The sequence below is a fragment of the Rhamphochromis longiceps genome, linkage group LG16 (genome assembly GCF_057381845.1).
Source record: "Rhamphochromis longiceps isolate RC_006_pf linkage group LG16, R_longiceps_female_GT1.1, whole genome shotgun sequence".
Classification (NCBI taxonomy): Eukaryota; Metazoa; Chordata; class Actinopteri; order Cichliformes; family Cichlidae; genus Rhamphochromis; species Rhamphochromis longiceps.
The window spans coordinates 28,015,070-28,039,979 of NC_140572.1; the positions used below are offsets into that span (position 1 = coordinate 28,015,070).

Here is a 24,910-nt window from a genome sequence, read left to right on the forward strand (position 1 = left end):
CTCTGCCTGTAAAGTTGTGAGAAAAAGACAGCCAAAACCATTTATGTATCACAGGATAAACATGTTTATTTATAAAGTCTGGTATTTTAAAATGGGACCATATAGCCTCAAGTGGACATTAGAGGAACAGTTTTCTTTTTTTTTTTTTTAAACCTCATTGTTATCTTCATTTTTCAAGTTGCTGATTGATAAAATCTGATTTTTTTTTTTTTTTTGTACCAGTGGTGGTTCCACACTCTACTCAAGTGGCGATGCTAATCAGTGTTTCTATGACCAAAGGATACAGCTTCAATTGCATTCCTATTTCCCTAAGAAGGTTCTTTAAAAAATAAAATCCTCTGTGCATAGTGTATCTGAAGCTTGGGTTGCATGAATGATGTCGTTATTTATTTATTAGTTTTTTAGAGAGAAATTGTTCGTGTGCAGCTTAAAGACACATATTTATACATATATGTGTGTATTTGTTGTATGTATTGAGATTTGACCCAGATTTGTACACTTTTGTTTTAGGGGTTTAAGATAAAATGTTTCGGAATGGCAGTTCAAACATCATCACTGATCACCTGCTGTGCTAATCCCTTGATTTTGCCACGCATTCTCCTCCTGTGTCTGTGCCCTTTTCTCTCTTTCTCTGTCGGTCGTTCTCTCCATCCATCTGGGTATCACTGATCCATCCAACAGAGTGAAGAAGAGCTGTGGAAATCCCACCTCACCCATCATAGCCCCTTGACTTTCTTTATTTGCATACAAACATATTTCAGCTTGTAGTTAGATGTCAGGGGTTTATAGAAGAATACAGAGTATAATCACGTCTTATATCCTACAGTGATTCAAGATTTATGCTTGGCAAATAGGAGAATGAGATGCATAGATTCTGGAGTCCTGTGGGAGATTTGGTGACAATCTATTGCAAATGATACAGCATTAAAAAAAATCATTGTTCTGCTGGTGTATTTGATAGATTATAGTGCTCTATTGTAAAAATTAGATATTCCTGAGCCAGAACTATCTGCCTTGTTGTGCAGGATATAAGGCTCATGACTATGATTACTAATAAGTCACTGTGTAATTTTTCTAAGCTAAAATAAAGTTGAAATTAATAACTGTTTAAAGATTTTGTAACGTGTGGCTAAATCACAGGCTGCAAGACTAAAAAGGTCGATTGAATCGCGGCAACATTTGGGGTTTGTTGAGGCACGCTTGGCTTCATGACTTCTTGGGTTTATCTGTGAAGAGAAGACATAAAAAAAACCTGACACACAGTTGTTACTAGACTGCAACAGCTTCACAATCACCCCATGAAGGGATTTGTGCAATTTTTTCCGTGTTGCTACCTTAAAGCTGTAAAGCTTGATGTGCTTTATGGCTGCGACTCCCACTGATTGTGCTGAGATCTCATTTCACACATGAACGTCTCTCTCTGCTGTGTGTGTGTCCATACACTCCGTAGTTAGTGCCTTAACATTACACTTCTGCTCGCCCTGGGCTACATCACACAGTGAAGGAAGGGAATGGGATAGACAGATAAATGAAAATGTAGGGGAGAAAGTGGTGCAGGAAACCACTGAAAATGAAAAAGAAGAGAGAGGCCTTTTTCCCCACACTTTTTTCATGCTTAATTCTATTTTAAATCATAATTAAATGCACTTCTGTATGTAGAATATGTTGCACAAGCATGAACTACTTGTGGACAGAAATCTTTAGACTTTTTTTTGTTAATTTAGTGTGATTTTAAATTATTAGTACTGAAAATCTTTGCTTTGCAGCTATATTAAGCCATATTTCTATGCAATCCAGTCTTATCACAATAAGCTTGATTTCACGTTTATTGTAACTAATTACAGTGATGGTAATTAGTTACAATTAACTTGAAATTAATTGCCAAAACAGCAACATCAGAAGTAGAAAAAAATTGCAAATTTGATCCCTAAATATTGAGTTATGGTGCATTCAACTCGTTTGTACCTACAAAGCTGGAGACAGTAAAAGTCGGCCCTCTGGGTGCTTGGAGCTAGATTTATCACCACTGGGGCCCTCTGATGATGAGGCCGTTTAGTGGGGTCCCTGTAGTCCTCTGCTGATTAGCGCCAAACATCTTCCCTAATAACCTAACAAGAACAACGCCTCAGGACCACATGCCGATGCACACAGGCAACTGTGCACATGCACAGATACACATCCACACCTCCGCTGAGATTTTAAAAAAAAAAGAGCTAAGGGTTACCCATCCTCCTCTTCTTTTCCTCAAAGTCACCGGTCTCTCCTCTGCTCCAGCCATCATTTGGCATCCCTTGCTATTTCTGGGATGAGACCCCCTCCCACCTTATGTCTTCTCCTCCACTCCGTATCGCTGCCCTCCTATGTACTGACACTATGAACAAAATTGAGTTGGTTATGGTTCAAGAGTCCCGCCACCCTACATAAAGTTGGTCTCAACATTAATATGATATAAGACAATATGAATATATGAATACAAACAGGAGAGTATGCGATACCAGTCTTCTGGGGATAAAGAGGAGAGGAATGAAATTGAGAACAGAATTTATGACGCAGTGTTTTAAGCAGTGGGGTTGATGTTATAGACAGAAATCAACTCTGAGGATTGTTTCCCTGTAGTAGTTTACACATTTGTATGTTTTGGTTTTTTGAGTAGTTTATATTTTGTTTATATGTATAACTGAAAAGCATGAAAGGAAGTGCAAAAAATAAAATCAGATAAAAAGTAAAACCCCTGCATTCGAGGATGCAGTCCCCTGATTTGCTAGCTTAGGCTTATCATTGCACAAAAATAAATGTCATTTTATTTAAACTTTACTCACCATTTTTTAGTTTTAATAGGACAGATTGAAGGCTAGGATAAAACACAGCATTCACTGTGTTTAAAATCCTACAACTAGAGACGTTTATGCAACAAAAACAGTGTGGAATTTTTTAAAGCTGACAGTGCAGAGGCAGTGAGAGTCCGACAGTAATGGACCTGCTGTGCACATCCGCGATACTATTCCTACTACACCGAAGCGCCCATATTTCTAATATTTGAGTTCCAGACTCAATTTTAATTTACTAGTTTTTATTCAAGTTTACGAAAGGCTATTTTACGGAGCACAAGTGAATGCAACGCGAGAGTCCCGCCGTGACGTCACGTGGAGCCTTTGAGTCATGTCAGCTGAGGGAGGAACTTCGGCAACAGAAAATCAACCAGGAAACAGAGGCTGCCAAACATCCACCGTCTCGGTCTGACGGATAAACGGCGGCGTTAACAACAGGCATCACACAACACATTAGTACAGGATTTATATTTTGTAATTAGGTTTGATACACAGCAGCAACATGGCTTCCCTGTTCAAGAAGAAGACTGTCGACGGTAAGTTTGCTCAGGGTGAAAAGCTAGCTAACTTGTTTTTAGCCCGGTTGGTCGTACAGCTTGTTCTGTTGTTCCCGTGTTAGATGAGACGTCCCAATTTAACTTGTTTTACCTGTTCTGAGTCGAGCTGAGTCACACTGCTGCCCTCGACGCGCTGCTGAACTTAATGTATATATGTAGCTGTTTTACAATGTAACCTTTAAAGAAAAAAATGCGGTGTTAATTGTTACAAGTATCCTCTTGGTTTCTTTCCTTTGAACTTCACCTGTAATCGTTAGAGTTACAGGCTGTGTAAAGGTCTGTGTATACACTCCGTTACACCATGGTTTCCAATGACTTAGAAACGGCAAACATAAGCCTTAGTTGTCATTAAGTGTACATGATATTTTTCCCTGTATGATTACTTTGCGTGTGTCGTAAATACGCCTATAAACTTTAATTTGGTTAACTTACTGTCAGTTTGTATCCTACACACAGACTGAAACTAATGCCTCATTGTGCTGTGACTAAAATGACGTCAGTTTTGTGACAAAGAGTGCAATAAAATTGTGCAATGGAAAGTGAAGCTGTTATCATATGAAGTTAAGTCATTTAAAGTGGGCTATATTCAGTTACAAAAAATGTCAAAATTCTGAATAGCCTTTCAGTCTAAAAAAGTGAGTATTTCCCCCCCAGGCTAGGTAACCACCTCAGAAGGTCAGAATGGAAAATCAGTCAAACTTACATCAAAATTAATGAATCAATTATTCACTCTCGGATACTAATTATATTAACTCCTAGGGCTGGATTTCAAGAGAAAAGGCGGACCGTGCCTCAGCTCTTTGGACCTGAAACTTATTCTTGTGGAGAATTACAAAGAAAAAATTATCAACTTTGTATTTTTGGGTTTAAAAATAGACTCTACTGGTTAAGGCAAATCTTTTCAGAGCACTCCCTGTTTACTCCTCCCATTGTTGTCATTCTAGTTTCACCCATACCGATCATCTGCATACTGTACTCACAGTGCTCTCCTGCCTCCACTCCATTTCAAGGCGCTGTCAGGTCTTCTCAGCCGTCCCCCATCCAGTACATTTCTTTCTTTTCTTTTTGTTTGACATCTTTTGCGCTCTGGACACAGGTTTCTCGTTGATGCCCTGGGTTTGGATGTGGGTCGTAGTTTCTGGTTATTTGGCAAATTTAGTAAAGGGGGGGTGGGTTGATCACCCATATTTGTAGGACGATATCCCTCCCTCTTTGAGACGTTGGCGGCACGTCACCTTATACGTATACAAGCATCGTTCTCTTAAGTGGTCCAGCATATTGACGTATCTCGATCAAGTTTGTGGGTGTTGAACTTTTCAGCAAGAATAAGGTTTTTGGGTTTTTTTGTTTTTTTTTCTGAAAGTGGTCAATGTTTTTTTTTTTCTTCCCAAAGTAGGACATTTCCTATTATATAGTAGCTCATGAATATAGACCGGAGTTAGCTATTTAGAAGTTTTCTTCTTTTTTGTTGTTGAGTTTTTTTTTTTTATAATTCTTTCATTCATTCATTTATTTAATGAATAAATGAATCCAGTGCACATCTGTCTTTCCTGGATGAGGGATCCACCCTTTTCTGTTTTTTCAGAGTTTTTCTTTTTTTGTTTTTCTTTTAGTTTTTCCTCATTGAAGCCTCATTGAGGCTTGAACTCTAAAAATAGAAACCAGTTCAAAGCCCTTTGAGGCAAGTTTGTAATTTTGAGCTATATGAATAAGACTGAATGAGAATTCTTTGATTCATTTATTCATTACTCTATTTATTCTTGATTCTCACCTTTTCTGTTCTTAAGGATTTATTTAGTTTTAGAATTACTAAAAGCTTCCTGCGTTTTAATAACAGAAAAATGGAATGGATAAATCTCAAAACTATATTTAAGTCTTGAAGTAAGGTTATTGTTACACTGATTAACTGGGTCATCCCTCAGTCACACAGATTACTGCCTGACTTCATAGTCATAAATTATGTCACATGATGCCACTTTGTGTTTGTGTGGGTGGTATAGAGCTGACACTGTATTGGCATGAGCTGTCCAAGCATTTCCACAGTTGGCAGTGTCAGCATGCTCTCAGTGTGTTACTGCTCTGAGATATTTCACGTGCATCTGGGCGCAGGGTCAAACATGATTACTATTGAGGCAGTGGCTGGATGTTTGAGATTTCTTCCAATATTTGGCAGCTGCTCGGGAACCATCCTTTCTAATGTTCCAACAGCGTTGATGTTGAACAGAAAGACAAAAAAGATACCACACATGACACATACTGAGGGCATAGGTGAATATAAATAGATTTTCTTTTAGAAAGAAAATATGTTTGTCTTAAATTTTTTGTTGAACAAAGATCGTTGTAAAATCACACATATTGATAGTCAGTCAGAGAGGGTACGTTTACATTGGAAGTTCAGTGGTTTGAGCCACAGCTGCTCTAGTTTGCATATCTTGCATCCTTAGGGCAAGATACTAAACCCCGAATTGCTACGAGTGCATCAAAAGTGTGTAGGTTATGAGTAAAAAGCACCTAATTGCATAGAAAAGGCATAAAATGAGTGCTTAATAAGAGTAGAAAAACACTATATACTGTATATGTTTCATCCAACTTATCAGACATTTTTTTTCTTTTCATTTTGTAAGTCAAAGGATTGTGGGGTGTTGTACCATCACCAAAATTCTCGCTCTCTTAAACCTTTCTAATTCTTTTCTGAAGATATAATCAAGGAGCAGAATAAGGAGCTGCGCGGCACACAGAGGCAGATCACCAGAGACAGAACAGCGCTGGAGAAACAAGAAAAACAACTGGTAGGAAGCATGCAGACAATTAAATATAAAAGCTATGAGGAACAAAACTATGTGCATTCATAGCATTTCTTTTTTTTTGTAGATTTCTACATATTGCATCAAAGCCCTTTTAGGACCCTCTGATTCCCCAACCGACACAATCCCAGCCCCAGATGCATATTAGATTGTCTTTCTACAATCTATGATTGTGCCCGATTGGCTAATGGGGTTAAATGAATAGACAAGCGATTTGGTGAGGTGGCTCTGCCTCAGGCAAGTGAGCCTATCTCTCATACACTCTCACAGAGTTAAACAATTAGGCTACATTCATTGTCGCACATAATCTAGAAGATGAAAGAAGCTGACTGTGTCCTCTCCTCAGTTGTGTTAAGTAAATATCATACAGGACATAATTACCTCCCTGGGGAACGAACATTCTTATTCTACATTAATGTCTTCCGTTAATTAGTCTCGTTTTAAAAGCTTTGTTGCAGATTCTGAATAAAAGATTAAGACAAAAAAATGGAAATGACCTATATCTGCATTTTTTAGCACGATAGAATCTTTTTTTATTTTTAAAATATTTGTGCTGCACAGCATTTGGCCGCCTGAAATGTTACTAACAGCTGGATTGAGGCTCCTTTAGCAGCACACTGTGCATCTGTTGTTCAGAAAAATCTTCAGCACTGGGCCTTGTTAATGCATTAAGGTTCCCATTTGCTAGCATGCAAAGCCCAACAGCCTCACAGTTGTTCCTGCACTATCTATCCATCACAGCCCCACCTCCTCCACCCTACCCTGACAGGCCAGTAAATAAGACATTATAAGCTTCCCGTCAGCATCAGTTCGTCGTACTCGTCTCTCTTTCCCCTGTTAATGCATTCTTAGTCTTTCTTTTTTCTTTCAGATAACACTGCAGCTGACAATATTATTGCCTTTTTTTTTTTTTGAACTAGGTCTGCTCTTTTCCCCCATGGCATTATTTGAATTGTTTACAAGCAGGGAGATACAGGTTGAACTCAAATGACCTGCTGAATGTGTGTCTGCATTAGAGAAAGGCACAGATGCATACAGCTGAGCGAGGAAAGCCTTTAGCTTTATCAAACATTAATAATTGATTGTAATTTCCTGAAGAGAATGCTTTCAGCACATGTACGATAACTAAAAGACATATTGGCTGGCTCATCGTAACCTGGAGCTTCTCCGTTGTCTCTCGGGAATCGTGCCCACACACAGGATCCCTGTGGGGCTCGGAGTATTTTTGGCTGTGTACTGAAGCTAAAAGTGTATATGAGTAACAACTGATCTGGATGATTGTGTTTACAAATTTGTGTTTACAAACACAATGGTTTCTCTGGGACTCGGTGGATGTATTTGTTTTATGCATAAATATATATTTTTAATATGAAGAGTATCCCTAAAGTCCAATAAAATGTTTTATTTAGTGTATTATCAATGTGTTCTATATTAAAAATAAAAGCTTCTGAGAGAAATTGCAGGTGCCTAAAAGCTCCGTCTTCCCCGTATTTTCATTTTCCTGAACCTCGGGCTGGCTGTGGTGTTGAAGGTGTCGGGAAATCAGTGGCATTAATTGACATTTCTCAAAACAAAGTAGTTTCCTGGCTTCAGCTAATCTGCAGCATGTTGTTTTAGAAAGGCCATCCCTGAACACTCAATTTTACTCAATTTATATGGGCAAACACAAGCACATCAGCTCTAAATATAATGCTTATTTACAATATTAGGCAGATAACCAGGAGACAATGGTGCATTTCAGCAGCCTCAATCAATTAGTTCCAGATGTGGACAGTATATCTTAATGAGAATTTTTGATTCCCTGTTTTCTGCCAGTTCTTAGAATTTTCTTTTATGTTATGTCTATACTCACGCTTGGTAAATTTGCACATTGACCATGCATACACACACTCATAATGCCAAAAAAAAAAAAGACAGAGGTGAGGAGTCATATCATATTCTTCTTTCCTTCTCCAGGAAGCAGAGATCAAGAAAATGGCAAAGAGCGGTAACAGGGAGGCTTGTAAGATTCTCGCCAAGCAATTAGTTCAGCTGAGGAAGCAGAAGACCCGGACGTACGCTGTCAGCTCCAAGGTCACCTCCATGTCTACGCAGACAAAGCTCATGAACTCCCAAATGAAGATGGCCGGTGCCATGTCTACCTCAGCCAAGGTAAAATGCTAAACCCTGTCAATCAGTACAGCTCATTTTGAATTAGAAATATGGATACAGTGCAGCATATACAAAGTGAACAAGTCCCTACTTCAACATACTTTGTGCCATTGCCGTTAGACAGTCTGTATGAACAAGGTGTTGCTATCTAATGGAAAAGTTAAATTTGTTTTCCACACAAGCTAAGTTCAGTGTGTACACACATTAATATTCTAGTGTGGCAATTAAAGTATTAATGTGGGGTCTGTTCATGTTTAAAACCCGAGCCTTGTAGCACTGTTGTTAATGAAGTATGAGAGGTACTAATTGGCCAGGAGCGATGTACTGTACAGAGTCACACTGAGCAAACATAGACAGGTCAAATATAATTAGGCTTTAAATTAATGGCGTGTGTTCAAGTTTACGCGAGGCTGTGGCTATGTCACAAAGAATGTGTTAATTATATTCTGTCAGATACACATTTTGTTTAGACACAGACGCACACAGGAAAGTTGCAGCTTTGATGTGTCTTCAGTAGAAAGTGATGCATTCTCCATCACCTTTCTCCTGAGCTTTAGATTTGCATGATTTTGAGAAGCTTGTCAGTTGAGACGTTGATGTATCAGGTATTGTGTCAGACTCAGGTCTGAAAGTAGGCCATGTTTGTGCTGATCTTTCACAGGAAGTTGGTCTGTCTTTAGGACTCGCATAATTCTGTGATGATAAATGATATCAAAGCAAATTTACTTGAGGTTGAGGATCGAATATTTTGTGAAATGTCTAAAGTTTAAAAGGTAAATTATCTCGAATAGTTTGTGCAACTAAAGTTCATGCTATCATGTTGAGCATAATTAGAGGTTTCTACATCGTGAAGAGTGTTATTTCTTGGCAGTAGCACCTAAAAAGATAGATTCTCATACGTTCCTTAAATGTTTGCAGACAATGCAAGCAGTGAATAAAAAGATGGATCCACAGAAGACACTGAAAACCATGCAGGACTTCCAGAAGGAGAACATGAAGATGGGCATGACAGAGGATATGAGTAAGAACACAATGCACTTGGCAAAACAAGTTTGGGAAGATATATGGGAATAGTGTGAGAAGTGATGTGTGCTGCAAAATATGCAGCAAAGGCAAAATATGTTTGTGGGATGTTTTTCAGAAGAAACACTGACGCTTGTTTTTGTTTTTTTTGTATGCAGCAGCCGTCTTGCTCTAAAGTCCAAACTTGTGACTGGAAATCAATTTGACTGACTTTTCTGTCCTTATCTTCTTCCTTCCTGTCTCACTATCTGTTCAGTCAATGACACTTTGGATGAGATCTTTGAAGAATCTGGAGATGAAGAGGAATCTCAGGACATTGTCAACCAGGTTCTGGATGAGATTGGCATTGAGATCTCAGGGAAGGTAAGAAATTCAAAAACCACATCTCTCCTACATCCATCAACTTTATAGACATCACAATAGCGCATAATGCCCAAGTAGAAAAACAATCTTAACATTTTACCATTTAGTCTCAGATTTAACTGCACATTTTCAGATGTAGATGCACTTAATGGAGCACACAGCCCCTAGCAAGATGAACAATAAATGGTCCACATGGCTTTTACTCTGCTTTTAAAATGTATTCCAGCTGCCACATGGTGGGGCTAGCCCTCAGCTCTTCTAGCTCTGTTCCTTGTTTTTTTCCCTCTTTGTAACTGCCAGGCTGTCCGTCTGCCGTGTGTCTGGCTCCCCCTGGGGTGCTGCATGAGTTATTACCTCACACAAAACAATGCACAAACCGACAAATCTCCCAAAAAAGCCCCCAGCAGGAGTGGCAGTTTTTAAAAAAAAAAAGCTCATCAGACTGTCTCAGGGTTTTTTGGGTGGGGTTTTTGTTTTGTTTTGTTTTTGTGGGTTTTTTTGGGAGGGATAGAGACACACAGGATGCTCTTTAAAAAGTAAAAGTAATCCAACGGCTTCATAAAATAACAAGATTCACAAACTACGGTAGTTTGGAAAATCTACCATAATAAAATAATCATCCATATGTTACTTCTATTGTTACTGGGATAATTATGTGTCTACTGATAGTAAGTAGTCAGCTGGGAAGCTAACAAAGGCTGTGAATAGTTTCAGTTTTTTTCTGCAAATAAAAAGTAACCGGCATAAAATTAATCATGCCTTTTGGTGTCGAGTACCAGATTGTTTCAGCATCTTTTATAGGATGCAGTAATTGATCTTTAACAAACCCAAACAACTGCACTTTTTATGTAAAGTAAACTTTACAGTTAATTGACAAAATTGTGACTCAGTTTGAACAGTTTTTTTTTTTTCTTTGTTTTTGAGTGTCAGCAAGCAGCTGTACATCGTAGACGGTCTCGAAACAAGTAGCAGCTCCGCGATTGAACGTGTGTATTTTGAAGTTGATGTGGCTGCTAATGGGGTTTTCTACCCATGTGTGATTCCAGATGGTGAAAGCTCCAGCTGCAGGAAAAAGTGTCCCCGGTGCTGCTGCCTCCTCCAAAGCCACCATCTCTGACGACGAGATTGAAAGACAGCTCCGAGCTCTGGGAGTCGACTAGGTTTCGTCTTCGTATTAATGTTCAAATTGTTAGAAACACTGGTTTTGTCATGGTTCGAGCGTACACACTTACACACACGCACACACATACACATACGTTTATTAACACATACATATTGTCACATTCGCCTTAGAGATCATTATGGCAGAACATGTGATCTATTTATGTGAAAATAATATTTATTACAACATCGAAGAGGCCACATCTCAAAGGTGGACCAGCAGTTGATGTTTCACCTGAAAAACTGATTACGCTGTTGTTTACCACCCATCTGTCTTTATAAGGGCTACAAGTGTATGAGATCTTGGAATTGGCTTTTCCCTTCTGGTTTTTTGGTCAATCTTGAATTAGTCCTATAATCTCGGTCTGCTTTTATACGATTGAAGAAGGATGGTCTTTCTTCAGGAAGTTTTAATGAATTAAACATGGTAATTAAAAAGCAGCTTTGGGGATGTCAATAAGCAGATGGAACTTGTATTTTTTTCCAACTCAGACTATTTATGTGCTATCTTTGTTGCCATTGGTAAAATTAAAACCAATTGAATCCACTTTCTCTGAGGCAAACTTTCCATTTTAAGGCATTCTTTTGTCAAATTTGCAATGTTTTATGGATAAAATGCCTCTGTTTGATTTCTTTCTCATCCTGAGATATTCGAGATAAGACAGACACTTAATCATGCTAACTAGCCAAATCATTACCAAGATTTTTTAGGTTTGCCACCATAGGTACTGCAGACAGACATATGCATGTGAAACATGTAACTAATATCTTCGGGCTGGGGTCAGGCTTTCAATTTACGTGCATGAAATGAAAAGACAAATTGACCCGAGAGCAAACTGGCTAGCATTTTTGTGATATTGTACAGATTATAAAATTAAATAAAGTTGAGATTAAAAACACAATTTAGGGCTAATGAAAGACTGGCATGTCAAAGAGATTTCAATCCATAATTAAAGCCAGAGGCTTCTGGGTTGACGTTTGATTTACACAGAGATCGTAAGGTGGTACTGATCCTGCAGTCCCTCTACTCTTTCAGCTGCTGTGCAGTTGCTGTCATTTGTTTTTTTTGTTTTTAAGCTGCCTCACTCACAGAAACACAGACACTAAAGGAACGAAATGATGGAAACGTTTGCTAATATAACACTGTGATTGAGGAGATTTCTTCTCTTCTCCAGCTGAAGCAGGTTTTTCCTTTACAGTAATTTGTCAGCGTCAGCCGTTCCAGGCTTCGTGACAGTGACAGCCATATCTGCTCAACGTTTTATCTGTTTGTGCCCCCTCGTTTAGACTCCCTTTGCCAAAATAAACCGAATAAGATTCATTCTTGCGTATGTCTGAAATCTACAAGTCATAATTCTTTGAATTTTTGTCAAAAAAATTTGTTCCTTAACCTTACACCAATCTGTTGTGATTGAGAACAGAATCAGTTAACAGACATTTTTTGAGTGCAGTTCTACAATAGGATATTACCATGCATTTTGTGTATGTATACTCATTTTGTTTCCTTCTTATTGTAAAGTGTAAAGGGTGTATGGCTTTTATAAGGAATAAAGTTTCCTCAGGTATGATCGGATCTTTTTTCATTTTCAGTCTCCACTTTATCCCCCCCCCCCTTCTTTTTCATTAAAGTTGTATTCAAGGTTTTTTAAGGCTTCGCTTCAAACCGAGCAACACAAAGAGGTATATATCTTTTTTGCTGTCTTTAAAGACAGACATCAGTTTCCATTCATTTCCATATAAATGACAGACTCAGACAATAGTTTGCTGAAATTCTTTTTTTTTTTTTTTAAACCCCCCCCCCCCCAACTGCAGAACAGTTTAAAAAAAAAAAAGTGCATGGTAATGCAATATAAGTGCATTATCAGGCAATGAAAAGTAACTTATTATTTTGGAGCCAAATAAATTTTGACTGTTAAATGATGCATGATGATCCATCTGATGAAGAGTTGAATAGAGTATCAAACAGAAGCGCAAACACACCGACACATAACACATGCATATATTTTAGCCACGTTTATGGATTTACTTATATAAAAATTACATGGTACCCATTCAGCTCTCTGAATACATGAACTGTGGGGGGAAAAGGAGTAGATATGAGAAAAACTTTAAGGCTAAATGCATCTGGACGACTGCCTTCAGAAGCTTCTTAGTAGTTTTATAGTAAGCATGCTGTGCCTGTAACTTTGCTGTGTAGACACTCAGAGGAGTGACAGCAGTCGGTGTGACCCTGCAGCATTTATTTCCCCTGGCGCTCCCGTTATACAGCCTTACATTAGTCACAGTGAAAACCACTCATTTCTGAATTTAAGTGTCTTGTATGTTTATTTATGAATCTCCAGTGAGACATTCACAACATAATATTATGTAGTACTACAGTAAAAATGAGAGACGGCACTTGTACTGTAGTTATGAATTGTGGGTCACTGCTTGCTACATATGCAGTGAATTGACTGAGCTTTGAGTGCCTGGGAACTGAAAGGAGCAATTTGATAAAGAAAAGGGCAGATATTTGCCATATTTTTATATTTTCAGTATAATAAACACCCTTTAAATCAGTCTGTTGCCAGTCCTATATCACATTTTCTAGTTTTTTTTTACAATAATTATTGGCTTCTGATGCAAATTTAAAAGAATAAAAACATCCTTATACTTTTAGGTGCTTTCTTCTTCTTACGAAAGGCGTGGCGTTTCCGTTTCTTTCCCATCAGTCACCTCAACCAGGTCAGAGTTGTGACTGGCTGGTGTTCTTCTTTGTATGACACTTTATCAAGGCAGCAACGACAAAAGCAAAAACATCAACATCTATCTTACATCAGGGAAACAGAAGACTGCATATCCATTTGCTGTCAAAAAGTTTCCTATGTCCCTGGCTTCATCCCATAAATCACAGAGCTTGTGCACAGTAAAGTAGCCTGACATAATAAATTAGCTCTCAAATAAATAGGTTGTTGTAAAGTTTTTAAATATATTACTGTTTTGACTGCAACTACATTCATTTGGCTAAAGCATTTTTCTTAAGACTGACAGCTAATAAAAAAAAGGGACATAAAGGCACCAAAAAATACACAAACACAACTACAACAGGGAGTTCTGTGGTTAAATATAGATGTAAATGTAGAACACTTCATTTCATCAACAATAAAACTTCTTTTTGTAGGAAAAAAAGGACAAAATCAATAATGGTATTGCTTTCTTTCAGAAAGGTACAGAGCTGATCTTTATGAGCACTTGTCTGTACTCTGATGCTGATGTATTAAATGAGATTTGGTTTGTGTGGTTAATATACTTTCAGCAGTTGTATAGCAAACAAGGCACAGCCAATATTCAGTACATTTAAATGTCAAGACTGGCAGGTGCAGCATCAAGACAGCAGTTCATATGCAGTTATTGAAAACCTTTTATCTTCACAGTTTCAACTTCAAACAACAAGGAAATAATGGCCGGGCTGCTCTTTGACATTTATGTCTCCTGTTTAAAATTGCAATTTTAAATAAAAACAGACATTTATATATTACATTCAGAAAATCTAGACATATCTGTGCAAAGATAACAGACAAAGATAAACTTTTTATGGCAAACTTGGTCTTATATAAATTCTCTTGTCAGTATTAAGTCAGTGAAGCAGCCGCTTAACGCTGGGCAAAAGAAGCTTTATCTGTTTTCAGCAGGGTAAAATTCTCCTGTGGCATTTGGAATAATTGCTATTGGACATGTCAGATTTGAAAAGAGCACATTTTTAACCACGGTCACAAACGAGCCTCTCTCACATCGAACCTCGAATTATGTCATTGCTCTTTGCGTTTTACTCATCTGTGCTATGCAGTTCGGACTGATTTTGGTCAAACACGAGCTGAGGTTAAGGCTGGTTTTAACACGTTTTTCCCTTTGGCGTCGGTTGCAAAACCAAACTCTGACCACTTCCTTCTCCAGATGGAGGCTTTTGGCTATCCGGGCTATTTCCTGAGAGGATGGCTTACTTTTCTCCACAAAGCTGTGCTCAAGGGCCTCCTTAGCTCCAAGGCTACAGAGTGAAACAAGGGAGAGGGGGAATAAAAAAAAAGATTATGAGTTCACTTGGTAAATGGCATATTTTGTACGTTTGATCTTTACAGTACACACCTGATAGTTGTTCTCCTTTTTCTCTTCCGTTCATTCATTCCTATTTTGTCATTGTACAAAGCTGCAAGAAACAACAGTAGGTTCTGTAAGGACATAAGGATACATCTTTCTGGCTGATTGCTAGTGTAACCCATAACTTTCCCTAGACTGATTTAGCGTGTCACCACATCAAATATCATTATATGACCTTGGTCATAAAATAAATCTGGTGTTGAGGAGGCCACTAATATGACAGAAAAACACTTCTTTGACACACACGGTGCATCTGTTTATTTGAAATTCTTTTTCTTTGTTGTAATCTGGAAAGTTGTAGCTCTTTACACCTAAGTAATCAGATAAAATGTGAGACTAAAAAATCAATCTGATGTATGCATCATGTGATGAGCATTACAAGCGATTCGTTTGAAAAGGATGTAAGACTAAAAGTGTTGGCAAACACTGTCCAAGATGAGGCACAACTAATTAGATCTTAGTAATCACCCAAGAAAGCATTACTTTCAAATATTTTTTTTAAGAGACATTAAAAGAGACTGAATCCGAAGGATACATTTTACCTTGCTGAATAGATAAACGCTACCCTCAAATAAATACTCTCAAAGGGTTGTGAGTTGAGTGGATACGTGTGACTCACCACCCGCCAGCTCAGCTTCATCAAGCCATTTAGCCAGAATGGCCTTGAGTTTGCAGGCGTTCTTAAAGCTCAGCTGCAAATTTTCAAAACGGCAGATCGTGGTCTGGCTGAACTCTGAACCATGCACGGCAGCGAGCGCCTCCCCTACATTAGTCTGAGTGTACCCTGCGGGTCAAAATGAAACAGAAATACTTTATAAAATACACGCAGCACAGAGGAGTAGAGGAGTGGGAAAAAAAGATAAAACCATCTGTAGTGAAGCGTCTCATTGCTGCAGCTGAACAGTGAGATAAATTTGTATTAATCATACCGAGTTTGATCCTCCGTATTTTGAAGTCATTTGCAAACATCTCCAACTCTCGTATCTGCGGTGAATCCATGGCAGGCGCGTCCTCTGGGTCCCGCATACTCTTCCTTTGGCCGTCACTTTTTATCTCTCCGCTTGGGCCCCCTGGGGCCTCATCAGTTGAAAGAAGGGCCGAGGGCAGTGAAGAGAAACCGTGGCTTAATGCACAAGAGCCGCTGCTTAGGCCATGATCCGGAAACTTGTACAAGCAAGAAGTAAGAGATCCTAGCAAAACAGAGAGTGGCAGAGAGCAGAAAGAGAGGGGAAATTTGTTGGTAGGGAACAACGGAACAGCTGGGATGTGGAAATTAATATTTTAATGTGAGTTTTTTTCAATCTTTTTGCTACGATAGACAATATTGGATAACAGTAACTCTTTGAAAAAATGAAGGTTTAAATGTAATCAGAACATTTTCCTTCTATAAATAAAAAGTCTTCATAGTGTGAAGCACCGTGTAGATCATGTATAACTTTACCTTTTTTAAAGGCTCGCTGCTCAGCTGTGAGCAAACATCTCACAACCATCTGACAAGAGGTTTGTATTTACTTGTGTTACAATTTTCAAGATGATTCATTATTGCTACAGGTGGCTGTTAGTGTTAAGTGGTAAGCTGGAGTGGAGCTCTTGCTGCTAATCACTAATGACAGATTAATGACAGATGACTGCCACGGTACCTCATGGGTGGATGACTAATTGTAATTTCTAATGTGATTCTGTCCTTTGCGTCACAAATCTGCACAGCTGCAGAGAAAAGAAAACAACCACTAATTAACAGCACTAAAAATATGTCAGTCTGCGTGTCGCATTTAGCATACAAGAGGAGACGTTAAGCGAGTTAGGCATGTGCAAAACAGGACTGTCTTCGCTCATGAGGGACACCGTTTTCCTTAACTGCTATCCATATTGCTGGTAATGTAAGTGAGTAATGCAACACTCCCCTCTTGTGTTACTGCAGTTGTAGTGCAAACTATATATAACTATTTTTAGACAATAATAGGATCTAATATAATAAAGGTCAGTTGGTAAGTCTCAGTTAGTTAGTTTATAATATCTGTACCCTTAGTATCCTTTTTCTTTTCACATAAACTAAATGGTAAAATATTTCTTGACAGTGAACATTCACTCGGCTGACGATTTATTGGGTACACTTAAGTGTCTAATACATCCTTGCAACAAACCCTCAGCTTTGTGAAGAGTACCGTTTCGCTTTGGTTTAAACTGTTTCAGAGGTGCTGATTTAAATTTTTGGTCTTTTTGGTGTTATTGCATGCCAAATATGTTTTGTTGCGGAAGCTAGGTAAGCATGGTATTTTCAGTATTTTTACCTACTCCATTAATATTACCCAAGGTAGGCTAAAATGATTTATTAATGTGAAATTGAATCTCAGTCAATAAACATATTTGTGATCCTTTGGCTAAACTTTTCGTCAACTTTGAGCAACACTTCTTCTCTTTTTCTGCTCATCCAGTAAGGATGAGCTGCCGCTACTTTCCAAAGCAGCACATAGCAACATCTTTTCTTTTTAAACCTGACGTGACACACTGAAACAAAAGCTTCTACAGAAACTCGGATTTTAGCTCAGCTAAAATGTTGCCTGACAACAGCAGTGGTTGAGCCATTTTGGACTAGATAGAATTCACTAACCGAAATACTGACAACAGTTACAGCTGTCACGAGCCCTGTGCATGAAGTGGTGGCGAAAATAACAGCACCATCGACCCATTGCATTGTTCAGCTGGATCTATAAATCAGCTGGAGAGCAGTATGGCAGATTCTTCTCCAAAACTGTATGCATCAGTGATCTTCTCTTGTACCGAAGGTGTCAGGCAGAGGTTGGAGTTCCTCTCTCTGTTGAAATTGCTTCTTTAGGCTGCATGTACAGTATGTGTCTGCATTTGTAGCTGTAGCCTTTAGATTTCAGAGCTTTTTCCACCTAACTGCAGACGCCTCTTAAAATCAACATCCCAAAAGTGAGTGCTCCGTGTGCAGTATGCACCTTGCAGTTGTTTAGCATAGGTAAGAGGGTGTTTGGGGCTAATACTATATCCCTGAGAACAACAACAGTTTTTGGATTATTCAGCTGGAGGCATCCTGTTTTTCCCACTGAGCTGGCAAAAGGGAGAGGAATCTTCGTTGTCTCGCCCTGATGTATGCACTGATGTTCTCTGGGGAGCTTACATGCAGCTATGCTGCAGTGAACACAGCCGTTGTTTGTGTGGCAGGGAGGCAGACTGGGCAGCAAGCCCTGGTCCTTGCACATGTGGGCTTACTGACTTTGTGAAAGCACCTCACAAGCCTTTGTGTACATGGCCTTGGACCTCCCAGCAGCTATACATGTGCACCATCCAAAAAGCTTCAACAGATTTAAGCTAAATGTGGACAGAAAGCAAACAAACACTGATTTGATGCTGTATTAAAAGCTGCTTCAACAATGTTTTGTAGTCTGAACAAGCTGGAATCCCAGAGTTGCCTTTTAGTCAAACGCTAAGTTATGTCTTGGAAAACAGTTAACCGTTTACACATCTAGCGTATAGTGACCAACCTTACCTTCTGAAGCTCTATTTTAGTGCTCTATTCGCTTTTATTTCATGTCTCTTTTGATTTAAAACCAGCCGCAGTGAGGGAATTCTGGGACTTTAGTTTTTAAATGTGCTATTTGCTGCTGGGCAGGGGGTGTACTGTGGGTGTACCAGAGTGCTGTTGCTGAAAAATGTCACCATTTGCAGCTGAACACGAGGTTGATGAGACGAAAGAGACCAACTGAGGGGAACTGCAGAGTTGATAAATCACCGTGGGTTTGTAGGGCAGCACCTTTCACATCACACTTATTTGATCCACTGTTAATATAAAAATGGATTAATGCAGCTTTAAAAAATGAAAGAGGCTTTTTTCCTTTCCTCTGACCTCAGCTATCATAATTCAGGACCCCGTTTAATGACATTAACTTTTATCTCTCTCTTCTTAACTTAAACGTGTCCTTCTGCTGTCAAATGCTTTCAGCTAGTCTCATTTTATGATTCAGACGGATTTTTTACCATCAGTTTCACCGCACACATGAGATTTTTTTTTCCTGTCTCTGCCTGGCATTGCATTGCTCTTTTCAAGCGATACAGCCTCCCTTTTTTATCATCCCACATAATTTATGTCACCTCATGTCAGTCTTGTCAAACATTGCTGTCAGAAGCTTGACACCAGTCTCAGGCAAGCTTACAGCTGTACTTTTTAAGCTGTCAGTCAGACATTTGATCATTCAGCAGTTGAGGAACAGACATCATTAAGGTGACAAATTACCTCCTGGTGGTAATAAGTGTGGGCACTTGCTGTTTAATTAATCCTAATGTACATCAGTGCAGTCTTTGACACCATAGTTCATATAATTTTTGTCAGGCCGTTTGCAGAAGTGGGCCGATGTCACCGGGTCTCTGCCCAGGTGATTAAAATCCAAACAGAGAAGTCTGTAAAAAGAAACTTCTTTATTTCTTCAGCAAAACTCTTGGGTTCATTTAGGGTCGAGTTCTTTTTTTTGTACTCTCACATGGTTATATGATATAGAATAATTCAGTTATACTTTGTCTAACTAAAAAAAATGGATCAAATCTGATATGCTTCTCTCTTTTTATCGGCTTAAGACTTTGAAGGGTTGTTTATGTTCTTTTTGTTTCTGTGTCCTTTTTCATTATTTCATATTATTCAAAAGAATCAGCATGCAGGACCTAAAGTCTGAAAGAGTGAAACTTTGATAAGGTGTCATGTTTCTTGAGGTCTGTGCTCATGTCTGGAATACAGAAACGGCAGAACTCTTTAAAATCTGGTTGGTTTACAATATCAGTTTGGCATGTTTTATATGATAAAATGATACAAACTAATAAAGGCTATAAGAACAGTATGCATTAAGGGAAATAGTGTTTTTTTTTGTTAAAGATAACTGCTATTAACTACAGTTATTAATTACATTCATGAAAAATGGCAGTTTTTCTGAAGTTTAATCACGACTAATTCGATTCCCATCCATCACAATTGTAGCAACAATCGTGACAGTGTGCAACTCCCACTCCTGACAGCAGGACAGGGAATTGGGGAGTAATCTTTGACAGTTACACTTAACAAGTGCTCTAAAAAGCTCAAGTAAGTGCGCTAAAGAGTCCACGCGAGATAATCAAGGTTGAAATTGATTTTAACTGGCAGCAGATTTAAAATTAAATGGAACATAAACACATTTTCTGCTCAATTTACTGTGTTTAACTACAGGCAAGTAGAGGGAAGGAGCAAGCGAGCGTGTGTGTGTGTGTCTGATCTTTACCTTGCAATGCATTTGCACCGCTCACCATGTTAGGGTGAGGGACACCACAGGTCTGCAAGATACGAGTCTGAGAAATACTGGCAGAGAGCATCTCCTGTGCTGCAGAGAGAGAGAGAGAGACAGAGGCCTTTATTATCGACACCACCATCGCAATTACTGTATAGTGTAATTGTCACTGCCTGCACTATACTCATCATCATCTAAACCTCTATGATAGCCATCGCTGTTAGTGTGACATTGTAATTTCAGCCTTGCTATAATCAGCATGAGTCCTGCTTTTCAGTGTCACCCTTCAATACGACAGCTGACTTTTTCCTTCAGAAACTTGCCTAAAAGTCTCGACTCTGCCGATTTATCCGCACCTGACACTTTGTGAACTTGTCTTCAGTTAGCCACACCTGTCGTTTCTAAATGCATGGCAGCACTTTCAGTTTGCAGATCGTGACTACATAATGCCCACACATGACTGAAACAGAATAATTTTGCAAATTTGAGGCTCGATTTCAGTGCTTCCAAAACCTGGCATAGTTAGAATTGATTGTCCTTGTCCTCATCATCATAACCAACAGCACAGATCAATACTGCTCCCTCCCCCATGAGTCTTCATCAGCTTCAGTTTTTTTGTTTTTAATGTTGGCTTTGGAAATGCTGCAAAATAACATTTCCACCAGAAACAAATGTGAATCTAGTGCTGTAAAAATGATGAGATATCATTAAAGAGAATGCTACAATTTATCTTCAACCCCAAACCCACACAGTATAAAACGGAGAGATGAAGAGTAAAAGTCAAGGTTATATTAAATATCATATATTAAACACAGGCCATCCACTATTTGATAAAGCTGGTGCTTAAGACATACAAAACACACTGATAGATTTTATTGACCAACTCAACTCGTGGTTTGCCTTTTTAGTTTTCACAAATTTTTCTTCCCTAGCATCATCTCTGCTTACCTGCCATCATGCCATAGGTGGCCTGCTGGTTTGTGTAGTGACAGGGGGTGACTGGATAATGTAAGCTTGCGGGGGTGTTGCTGAGAGCATTGCCCAGGGAGGAAGTCGGGAGGTGCATGTGGGAACGCTTGGAGGGCTGACCCAGGGACAGCCCAGATGACACTGACAGAGACAAACAAAGACATTTTTTAAGTCAGGATCTGATCCGTGTGCAGTGCAATTTTAAAGCATTCCCAGACAAGTAAAGCATCTTTCTTTAACATCTTTAAGTTTGATTTCATATCAAGTGGAAGCATTTTAATGACTTGCCTACTGCAGGATGTGCACTGACTAGATGTGCACTGACAACCCTCATCACATCACATATGGAGTCAGTAGCTTTGGTTAGTTTTCAGTGAGTTCTTTTCTTTCCTTTCTTTCCTTTAATTAGACACTAAAAGGAAATCACTTACTATTAGATGCTGATAAAATAACCTTGCATAACTTTCTAAAGCACAAACTTAAATGAGTCTGTTAGGAAGAGTGGCAGAACAAAGAACACACATCAGTGCTAACTTTTCTTTAAAACTACTGCTTTACGTGCTGCTGTGATTCTAAGTGTGAGGGGGCTTGTTGTTTGTCTTCTCTAGCTGCTTTTCTTGTCTGTCCTTGCCACTTGTTGTAGCAGATGGCTCCCCTCCTCGAGTCTGGTGCTGCCCAGGGGTTCTTGTTGTTCCTGTTGGGGACTTTTTCCTTTTCTTTTTCCTTCCCACTGTAGCCAAGTACTCACTCAAAGGGATTTGTTGGGTTTCTCTCTGTATTGTTGTGAAGTGATTATTTTACAATACGGAGCACCCTGAAATGACTTTTATTGTGAACCTGCACTCCATAAATAAAACCGAATTAAATGAAGTGTATTTAAAAAAATCAAAAATAGTATTGCCTTCTAATTAAATAATTATTCATGTGTTCTGCTTCTTATGCAGTTTGGAGTTCACTCCAAGCTTTAATGAATGCTTAGTGGTATTATTAGGATGCGCTCTTGAAGTCGGTCTCGCACATAAACAATAACACTGTACAACTGAGAAGAATCAAAGCCTTGTTTATGAGTTTTCCTCCTCCTGTTATGACTGGGTTTTATTAGCATTCTGTGACCATATTTCAAGTCATTCATAGACACACTAGAAGACAAGGCAGGTCAATGTGTTTTGGAGCAACGGCCTCAAAATCTCACAAGTACTTGGCAGAAAAATAAATAAATATTTTTTCAAAATATGTTTACTCTGCTGTTATCTAAATGGTTGAATCGTGTCTTGCATGATCTAATCTTGTCTATTCTTAGCTATAACCGTCAGGAGGTTTTAAGACCCCTGGAAGTTTTCTCCACAACACTTCATCGTGGAAAAAAAAAGAATACCTTGGGGAGTTTATCATACTGATAACATATCCTCAAAGCAATTATCCACTGAGTAGAGACAGCTGGGCCAAACTATGTAGCTGATTAGATACATTTACATAATTTGGATTAGATTTGAATAAATGTATTTTTTAATTCAATCCGTTTTGCCTGTCGCCTAGACGCAGCCTTATCGGGGCACAGTTGTGTTCTGCGCCTTGATAAGGGTGATCTATGCTACGACTGCACACAGTTAGGTCATCTCTACATTTCTATGCATACATAATCTGTCACAAATGAACCCTTCCAGGATTTGTTCATGTACAGTTTCATCGCAGTGGAGAATGCCACAATACTGAATCTTCCCTTAAAAGACTCTAACAGGCCTCTCTGGTGGCCCATCTTCCTAAAGCACAGATTAAGTTTTATGACATGATGATGATAGTTTAAATCAATGAGACACACACACAAAAAAACAATTTTCCACTTTGCAAAACAAACAACGAAAACAATTATAACAAGTTTTACAAGATAACTGAATACGTTTGCTTTACCTGCAGCGACCATGCTTTGAGCATGGGACGTGGTTGGCAGGCAGTCGGTGGTAGAGCCATGGTGCATAATGATAGGCAGGGGTGAATCTCCCGTCAGTGAGGCGAAGGAGTCACTACCAAATGCCTGACAGGCCATTTTTTCCTGCCCTCTCTTTAATGGCGATCGGCTGAAGTTCAACACAGCTCATCGATTGGTTTCTTGTCTTCGCTTCTCTGTCTCTTGCCTATTTTGCCTTATTTCCCATGTTGCTTTGCTTGCCCTTTGCCTTCTCTATTTGTTTCCTTACCTTCCTCTCGTGTGACTTGTTATGGATACCTTGTCTTGCCTTCTGCCTTTCGTCTTGTCTTCTTTGGCCTTCTGTAGTTCTGCTTTGTCTTTTTCTAGCTGCGTTCTAGTCTTCTTTCACTTCATGTATCGCCTCCTTGTTTTTTCCTCTTTCACTCGGGCTCATTCAAGCATACTTCTTCCCTGAGTCCCTTGGGAATATTCAGGTAGAAAACTGTGATAGGTTTCCTTTTTTTTCTTAGAGAAGTGGATGTCAGCACTTCATCCAGAACACTTCACAGTTTTAGTCACAACTCTACCCTCAGCCAAGACTCTTGAAGATGAATATTCAGGAGCTTCAAGCTCAAGATAAATTACTGGTACATTTTCTGAAATGTGTTTCTCAGCTACACAGATTTCCCTCATTAAGGCTTCTCGTCTTTTCTCGCTGTTATAGTTGCAGGTAAGCCGGCGTCTGTCATACCCTCGGCATTTTTCTGTCCTTGTCTACTGCAGGTATTTATATCCAACCTACAACTAACCGCCCACTCTCAACCTATGAGATTCCCTATTTCCCATCGAGCTCCTCACCCCCACCTTCCAATTCCATGTCAGTGCTGTAATTGCTTGTGTTTGTACTTACCTGTGTTCTTCTCATCCTGTTTTCAAATCCAGGATTAGGGTACAGAGCGGCTGAGAAACCTGATCCTCTCCTCTCCTCTTCCTCGCTTGCTCTCTCCCTGTGTCTCTTCCTGATTACGGGATTGTGAGGAAGCAATGAGAAAATAAAGTGAAAACATAAAATGCTCATTAAAATAAAAAAGAGAAAAAAATAATAGATACAAAAGATTCACATGGAGCACCAAGAAATACAGCCTAGAACGTTGAACTGTGCTGCAGCATCTTTCAGCTGTAAATTGATTTGTTTTTTTTAAGGTTCAACCAGGTTATCACGGAGGTCAGCAATGCTGCTTCCACCCTATTTACTGCTGATCTCTCAGAAACAAAAACTCTCATGTACCATCATCTCAGCATTAGTGAAAGAAAGGGCTGCTGTTGTGTCAGGATGGTGTCTATATTGTGTTGGATGCAGAGTGCTCCAGGTAAAGACAATAGGACTCAACGGGATGGACAGAAGTTAATCTGAAGAGTGTGGCCACCATGTGCACTTTGTTGTGTCTGTACTTGTGTTTATCCTCAGCTCTGCTTCACTATTGTTGATATAGGTGGGCAGCAGGTGGAAAATAGCTTGTGGGTGGCAGGCAGGATTCAGCTTGCCTAAGCACAGTGTAAATTTGGACTGGATGCACTGAGCACATCGGACAATGTCTTAGCTTGACGTGGATTTTAAACCTAAGTTTGTGAGCTTGTTTATTCACAGTGTCATTACAATAGAGAAAAAAGGAATGAAAATTGTTTCTGCCTTCTGATGGTTTGGTGACTTCGCTTTGCTCCATTTTCTTGTAAGAGTACT

The 24,910-nt window shown here is 39.1% G+C and overlaps 2 protein-coding genes across 2 annotated transcripts; one reads left to right on the forward strand and one right to left on the reverse strand.

Moving 5' to 3' along the window:
• The first annotated feature begins 3,157 nt into the window (after positions 1–3,157).
• chmp2ba (charged multivesicular body protein 2Ba) lies at positions 3,158–12,455 on the forward strand. The gene is made up of 6 exons (XM_085385064.1): positions 3,158–3,364; positions 6,083–6,174; positions 8,146–8,340; positions 9,259–9,361; positions 9,620–9,726; positions 10,773–12,455. Exons 1-6 carry the CDS (start codon positions 3,331–3,333, stop codon positions 10,884–10,886), a joined length of 645 nt encoding a protein of 214 aa, XP_085241190.1. The 5' UTR covers positions 3,158–3,330; the 3' UTR covers positions 10,887–12,455.
• Positions 12,456–13,017: 562 nt separating this feature from the next.
• pou1f1 (POU class 1 homeobox 1) lies at positions 13,018–23,910 on the reverse strand. The gene is made up of 7 exons (XM_085384271.1): positions 23,172–23,910; positions 21,243–21,404; positions 20,289–20,387; positions 15,951–16,211; positions 15,641–15,805; positions 15,010–15,070; positions 13,018–14,911 (listed from the first exon to the last, which is right to left on the reverse strand). Exons 1-7 carry the CDS (start codon positions 23,305–23,307, stop codon positions 14,671–14,673), a joined length of 1,125 nt encoding a protein of 374 aa, XP_085240397.1. The 5' UTR covers positions 23,308–23,910; the 3' UTR covers positions 13,018–14,670.
• Between the last annotated feature and the right edge of the window lie 1,000 nt (positions 23,911–24,910).